This window comes from Orycteropus afer, unplaced genomic scaffold (genome assembly GCF_000298275.1).
Source record: "Orycteropus afer afer isolate SDZICR_OR568_19922 unplaced genomic scaffold, OryAfe1.0 scaffold00069, whole genome shotgun sequence".
Classification (NCBI taxonomy): domain Eukaryota; kingdom Metazoa; phylum Chordata; class Mammalia; order Tubulidentata; family Orycteropodidae; genus Orycteropus; species Orycteropus afer.
The window spans coordinates 11,690,550-11,698,559 of NW_006921656.1; the positions used below are offsets into that span (position 1 = coordinate 11,690,550).

The window sequence follows — 8,010 nt, forward strand, 5'->3', positions numbered from 1 at the left end:
GAAGACTGAACATTGTGAAAATGTCAGTTCTACCCAAAGCAATCTATACATTCAATGCAATCCCAATCCAGATCCCATCAACATACTTTAGGGATATGGAAAAACTAATCACTAACTTTATATGGAAAGGAAAGAGATCTCAGATAAGCAAAGCACTATTGAAGAAGAAGAACAGAGTAGTAGGTCTCACATTGCTGGATCTCAAAACCTACTATACAGCCACAGTAGTCAAAACTGCGTGGTATTGGTTTAATGACAGATACATAGACCAATGAAACAGAATTGAGAACCCAGAAATAGATCCATCGACCTATTTGTGCCATGTATTTGTGCCATGTATTAGGGGTCCTAAGTTTGTCTATTTTTTCTTTGATGGTCCTTACAGTTTTAGGTTTTACGCTTAGGTCTTTGATTCAACTTGAGTTTCATTTTTGTATATGGTATGATATATGAGTTCTGTTTCATTTTTCTGCAAGTAGATGATCTGTTTTTGCTAACACTGTTTATTAAAGAGGCTACCTCTCCCCCATCTAATGAGCTTTGACTTTTTCCAAGATCACCTCTCCATAGGTAAATGGATGGATTTACACTAAAAGGGACTCAGATTTAAAAGGGTTGTGACAAACTCTTTTGGTCATCCTTACTGATCACATTACCTTAAATGTTTTCTTCCTGACATTAATTACGTTAAATGGTGTGTTTTGTTCCCAGGTATTTGTCAGTTATGCCTTACATTTGCCTTCCTTCCTCACTAGATTAAACTCTTTAAGAGGAAAGGTATCTGATTTCTCAGGGGTCTGGCATGTTAGCTTCATGTGCTGACAAGGGACTCTGTTACCCATTTCACCCAACACTGAAGGGCCTTTTGCTTTGCAGGGTGACTTTGCATTTAACCCAAAAGCAAATTCTGGACACTTCCAGTCTCTGGAGCAAATGTCAGATTGCTGTTGCTGTGGTACTCAGAAAGACCAAGCAAATCTGATACCGAGAAGGCTTTTAGTTTGCAAAATTTTCTGACATGTTTTTTCCCTGTTTGTTTTCTCTTTTAGGCTCTAGACCAAGATAGAACAGCCCTGCAAAAAGTAAAAAAGTCTGTAAAAGCGATATATAATTCCGGTCAAGGTAAGTACTTACAAAGCAGATAGCATGAATTAGAACTAAGGACTGCAGGGTTTTTTCTGTTATTTATGAGATGTGACTTGATACAAATGAGAAAATAAGTAGGTCAAAGAAATGTAGTTTTCTATCTTCTGTCTGTCTCTGTTCCCAAAGTGAAGAGAAAAAAAAAAAAAAAAACGCTAGTTGCAGTATATATATGTGTATTTGTATGTGTATGTATGTGTGTGTGTGTGTGTGTGTGTGTGCGCACGCGAGCTCTGGTAGTGTAGTGCCTAAGGAGCTCTGGTAGCGTAGTGCCTACGATATTTGACTGCTAACCAGAAGGCTGGCAGTTCAAACCCACCAGCCACTCCTCAGAAGGATGGTTGGGCAATCTACTTCCGTAGTGATACTGCCTCGGAAGCCAAAGGGAGGGGTCGCTGTGAGTCAGATCCAACTCAACAGCGGTGGGTTTTGGTATATATATTAAAGCTGATTGATTTTTTAAAAAATTATGATAGAAATATATGTAATAAAACATTTGCCAATCAACAATTTTTACATGTACAATTTGGTGACATTGGGTTATGTTCATCATGTTGTGCAGCCATCACCACTGTCCTTTTCCGAAGTATTCCATTCCATAAATGGTCCCCCTGAACTCAGTGCCCCCTAAACGATGAGTCCCCCTCTCCTACCTCCTGCCCCTTCAACCCAAGCCCACTGCCGTCATCCTGATTCTGACTCATAGCAACCCCTGTTGGGTTTCCAAGGCTGTAAATCTTTATGGAAGTAGATTTCCTCATATTACTCTTGCAGAGTGACTAGTGGGTTTGAACTGCTGACCTTCCAGGTTACCAGACAAATATCTTACCCTTTGCACAACCAGAACTCTTTCCTGCCCCTTATGTTGTTGTTGTTATGTGCTGTCAAGTCAGACCTGACTCATAGCGACCCCTCCTTAGGTTTCCAAGGCAGTATCACTACAGAAGTAGATTGCCCAGCCTTCCTTCTGAGGAGTGGATGGTGGGTTTGAACCGCCAGGCTTCTGGTTATCAGTCAGGTGCCTTAGGCACTACGCTACCACTGCTCCCCTTGCCCCTTACAGCCACTGTAATAAGCATTGATCTCTGCCTATTTAAGATCAGTGGGATCATACAGTATTTATCCTTCTGTGACTGACTTCTTTCACTCCTATAATGTTTTCAAGGTTCATCCATGCGTTAGCCTGTGTATCAGGCTATCATGTCTCTTTGTAGCTGAGAAATATTCATTGTATGTATATACCACATTTTGTGTTTATCCATTCATCTGTTGATGGTTATGTATGTTGTTTCCTTTTGGCTTCTGTGACTAATGCTGCAGTGAACATTGGGGTATAGGTTTCTGGTTGCATTCCTAGTTACAGGGGATTTCTTTTACATTTAAAAGCTTAATAAATTTATAGGTAATTTTGTCACAAGTTACATGAGATTTTTAAATCTTTTTATGTAGTTGATCAGCCTGTAATTCAGTTAAACACATGGGAGTCTTTCCTCCTTGCGTAAACCTGTACACATTTGACAATTAACAGTGATGACAGATGGGTGAAAGGAAGGAGGGCAAGTCCAAGTTCAGATCCCAGCTAGAATCTTGTCATTTGATTGAGGTGATGTCAGGTAGCCTAAGTAACTATATATCTTAGGTTTAGTCTAGTAACTTTGTCAGCTTGGAGACCAAAGTATGTTGTCAGTGAGCAAGAAGAAACAAACCAAATTAAGATAAATAGTGGGTAACCACAAGAACTTATGGGCTCCAGTGCCCCAGGGCAGGAGAAGCTTGGAACCACAAATGAGTATTAAGGTTTCTGAGTCACATCGTTTGTTATTTTGTTGCAAAACCAGTCCCTTACCCATGGTTCTTTAAGAACTTAGTTGTCTATAACCTAACAGAAAACCCAGGAGGAAAAGCAGCAGTATCAGAAAGGAGAACAGGCTTGAAGTTAAACACGTGGTTTTGAACCCTTGTCTCCTGCTCAGTGGCAAGGAGCCCTTGAGCTAGTTAATTCACTTTGGGGGCCTTTGTGTTCTTACCTGTAGAACTGGGATAGTGGTAGTTCTCTGACAGGGTTGTTGAGGAATTTAATAAGGTAATGGTACAAATGGCTAATGAGTTTACCTGTTGACTGGAAAGTTGGAGGTTCAAGTCTACGCAGAGATAGCATAGAAGAAAGTGTTGGCAACGTGGGGTCGCCGCGAGTTGGCATGAACTTGACAGAAACTGGTTGGTTTGTTAAGTATAAAGGGCTTCCCACATCACGGGAGTTCAGCACATGCTGGTTCCTTTGAATGCTATTGTCATATAATTATGGAGCTAAAAGGAATGTTGGACAAGGCGGAAGTCAGCTCTCAGATACTGGTGCACCTCCCCTGCCCCCGCCATCATTCCTGGGAGTTGCTGGTCTAACTAACCAGGAAATCTGAAGGTTTCTTGTCTCCTTTGAAACCCTAGGCCTTGAAACACTATCTAATTATCTATAATTGTTAATACATTTTGCACCCTGCTGCCTTAATAATGCTCCATAATTTCTTTACATCCAATAAAATACTAGTATCTAATAGGTAGATAAATGAAAATTGTCTAGTTATATAGTGACCAAGTTGTTTTAAGCCTTGGCCTAAGTTATATAGCCCATTTATAACTCTTATCCTTAGCTTCGCTGTAATGAACTCTTACATGTCGTAAGCCTTTTGTAGATAGCTCTTAGGGAGGCAGGCAGGGTAAGTAGCCAGTAGGTAGCCCACAGGTAGCTTCTGAGGTGCTGTTCTATTTCTTGATTCTTTTATGGTTATTGTGGTAGTTAAGTTTGTGTGTCAACTTGGCTGGACCTGGTTGAGTGGCTGGGCAGCTGGATGTAGTTATTCCCCATGGTGAGACTGGTAATTGACTCCATGGTGGAGTCTCAGCTGCTTTAGGGATGTGGTCTGCTTCTCGTATGTAAGAAGCAGCTTTGGGAATGGTCTCTAGTTCTTTTGGTAGACTTGAATCCTACATGTAGCCAAGTCATTGTTTGGCAGCCTGTCATTCCCTGCCAATCTTGGGACTTTTTCTGGACTTAAATTAGTGGCATGCTGTGTTGTTTGGCGATATCAAGACCGTGCCTTTTCACTTGTCAACCTTGGGTTTGTCAGCCTCAGCAGCCAGCAGCTGCCTGACTGAAGAAAGGCCTTCAGCTTCAGTGAGCCAGGAGCAAGAGGCAGAGCTGAAGCCCAAGGTTGAGGGGCTTTCACCCAGCTCCTAGAGCCTGGCACTTTGAACTCAAGACTTCATGCCTCCCGAACTGTAAGAGAATAAGCTCCTGTTTGTCGGCCATCCCATTTGTGGTATCTTCTGTTAGAGCAGCACTAGGTAACCAAAACAGTAATACTCATTTTTGGTCTTTCATCAGATGCTACTTTTCTGTATTTGTATATGTTATGCACCAATAAAATATATTGTAAATGTACACACAAGCAAGTTCACTGACAGTGATTGTGATTTGAAAAACCGGAAAAGAAGTAGGGATTTGTTAAATATAAACAGTGGTCTAGCTTTATATAAGGAGCGCTGGGCGTGTAGTGTGTAAGGCATATTTGGTTGCTATCCAGAAGGTCAGTGGTTCAAACCCAGCAGATGCTCCATGGGAGGAAAATGAGGCAGTCTACTTCTGTAAAAGGTTGACAGCCTTGGAAACCCAGTTAGAGTCACTGTGAGTCAGAATCGACTTGATGGCAGTGGGTTTGGTTTTGGGGGATTGCTATATTATATATAGGAGCTCTGGTAGCATAGTGGCTAAAGCACTTGACTGCTAACCAGAAGGCTGGCGGTTCAAACCCACCAGCCACTCCTCCGAAGGAAGGTTGGGCAATCCTACTTCCGTAGCGATACTGCCACAGAAACCCAAGGAGTTGGGTTATGTGCCGACTCGACGGCACATAACAACATAACAACAACATATTATATATAGGAGCTCTGGTGGCACTGTGGTTAAAGCATCAGGCTGCTAACCAGAAGGTTGGTGGTTCAAACCCACCAGCCTCTCCATAGGAAGACGATGACACAATCTACTTCTCTAAAGATTTATAGCCTTGGAAACCCAATGGGGGCTGTTGTAAGTTAGAATTGACTCGATGGCAGTAGGTTTGGTTTTGTAGCTATATATTATGAATTTTAAAAATACGTCCCAAATAATATAGATCTTAACCTAGTAATATGGATTGTAACTTTGTCACTACTTATTAAAAAAAAAAAAAAAGAAAAGAAAAAAAACAGCTCACTGCCATCGAGTCGGTTCTTTACCGAAGTAGATTGCCCCATCTTTCTTATACGAAGTGGCTGGTGGATTTGAACCACCAACCTTCTGGTTAGCAATCATGTGTCTTAGTCACTGTGCCACCTTAACTTTCATTACCATAAAATGATATTTCATTGTGGCAGGAGGAAGAGATTGTCTCTTGAATGTGTGTAAAGTGGAGAATTCAAGGGCTTATGCTGGGTTTGGTTCACATTTCCTCTAGGAAATTGTGTTCTCCTTGTGGGAGGGATTGGAGGGGGGCCACACAGCTAAATTACCCTGGATTAAGGATTCCCCTCTGTGCTTTTTATGAGGTTTGTACTATCCAGTAGGGTCGCCTCTGTTCACATATGGCTATTACAGTTTTAATTAATGAAAACAAAATCAAATTAAAAATTCAGTTTCTCAGTCTTAGTAGCTACATCTCAATACTTAGTAGACACATGTGACTAGTGGCTGCCATATTGGACAGTGCAGATAAAGAACATTTCCGTTACAGCAGGACTGTTTCCAGGACAGGGCTCTGTGGGACAACATGTGTCCCATTGCACTATCATTGCTGACCAGTCTTCAGTGGTCTTCCTTTCACTAGACCAGTGATTCTTGGCCTTGACTGCTCACTGGTGTCACCTGACATTCTCTTGAAAAACAAGAAGTCAAGCATTCCTATGTCTTGGAATTAAAAAAAAAAAAAAAGACTCCCCCAGGTGATTCTAATGTATTTCCACAATTGAGAACTGCTAGGCTGGATCAGGAACTTGGAGGAGACCTGGTCCTATGCCTCTCATCTTTGTATTTTGTTTCTCAAACTAGGTTACTAGTCTGTTCAGGTATTCATTGAGCACCTATGATGGGCTCATGCTTCGGGGTGTTGGACAAAACAGTCTCTGCCTTCACAAAGTTTTCAGTCTAGTGGGAGAAAGAGATGTTAATCAGATGCTCAAACTGGGAAGTACAGTAAAACCTGCTAAAGCTGGAACCTGTGTAAGGTGGAAATCTTAAATATATTTCTACTAATGGAGAGTGATAGAAAAGTGGGAAGCCTGGAAAAACAAGGCAGTGCCATCAAGTTCCAGCTCTCAGGGGTTTCACTGTACAGTTAGGAACTGGTAAGTGCTATAAAGGAGAGCTTAAAGGTACAAGAAGGAGCTGATGGAGTTTGAGGAGGTAGTAATGGGAGGACTCTCGGAGGAGATGACGTCCTCTGGGTGCTTATGCTCTACTGGCCATATGCATAGAAAACCGACCCGGTGGCACGTCACAGCAGCAGGCTCCGTCAGACCAGGCTCTGAGGCAGGACTGCCATCGAGTCGATTTTGACTCATAGTGACCCCTGTTGGGTTTTCCAGGTGGTAAATCTTTACAGAAGTAGGTGGTCCCATCTCCCTTCCACAGAACAGCAGGTGGGTTTGCACCACCGTCCTTCTGGTTAGCCGTAAAATGCTTTGGGCACTATGCCACCAGAGCTGAAGCTCAGAGCCAGACTAAACTTATCCAAGGTGCCGCACCAAGCAAGTAATGGAAGGAGGGCCTCCGTAATTCCAGCTGCAGGGGTCCCTGCTCCTCAGTACTTTGTCTTCTTGGCATGTCGTTGGGGCTCAACAGGTACTGAAAGAGCACTGCTTGCTTACTAGGTGGGTACCTGGGAAGCACTCCTAACTGTTAAATATCCATTAACATGAGTATTCAGGAGTGAATCAGTCAGCCATAACCTCAGCAATCTAATCCACGGGCTAGCTTTGTGGTTCCCACATGGCGACCATCATAGCCGCTGTCATCCTCATGCATGGAAACGTGGTCATAAACTCGGCTCCCTCAGGGCTTCTCACAGACTGCTAGGGCATGGTGGGGTGTCTCCACACCCAGTGTTTTGGTCAGCTTATGTGGGCAGCACTCTGACATTCACTTCTTCAAAAATAGATGAGTAAAACAGTGGTGTGTTCTGGATCTTTCCATGATACGTGCTCAGTGGAATCCGGGCTGTCCCCTTCCAAGGGCTTTTGGCCTCATCCAGAGAAGCCACAAGAGGCTGCACCCTGGGATCTGTTTCCCAGTGTGTTTGCCTGATGTTCTTGTTTTCTCACAGTGCTCAAGTGACATGAAACCCAGCTGACCCTCTAACGATTTAGGAAGCCTTTGTGTGTTTCTGATTTGTGATTGTTACACCCCCACCCCACCCCATATGATTTGAAAAAACGCGTTTATTATTTTTATCCATAAGCTGCATCAGTATTCATAAGTAAACAGCATAGGAAAAAGGGAAATTTATTGGAAAACAAATTGTCACCTTGGTGAAAGCCTTTTAGTTTGAAAATTGCTCTGGGAATTTTTCTTACTTATCCCCATTGTGTATAAGGACATTTTTAAAAAACAACTCGATTCTGTGAACTGCTTGTACTAACGGAAAATTTCCAAGCTATTCATTTTTCCTTTGTTGTTTCTAAGTTTGAAGCCTTCGTGTTATTAATCTGTGAAATATATTATCATTTAGAAAATTTGCTTTAGTGGTCCTTTCTTTCTTCCTCTCTCACTCGCTCACTAATAATGTTTAAAATAACTAATACTTTATTGAGCACTGTGGAAGTTTTAAAATATGAGTG

The 8,010-nt window shown here is 42.2% G+C and overlaps 1 protein-coding gene across 1 annotated transcript in view; it reads left to right on the top strand.

Annotated features, from left to right (window-relative positions):
• The window catches only part of ASAP1 (ArfGAP with SH3 domain, ankyrin repeat and PH domain 1), a 311,506-nt gene that overhangs the window by 137,322 nt on the left and 166,174 nt on the right, over positions 1 to 8,010 (top strand). Inside the window, exon 2 of the mRNA XM_042780911.1 lies at positions 1,050 to 1,122. Within this exon, the coding sequence (XP_042636845.1) occupies positions 1,050 to 1,122 (73 nt within the window). The remainder of the gene's footprint in view (positions 1 to 1,049; positions 1,123 to 8,010) is intronic.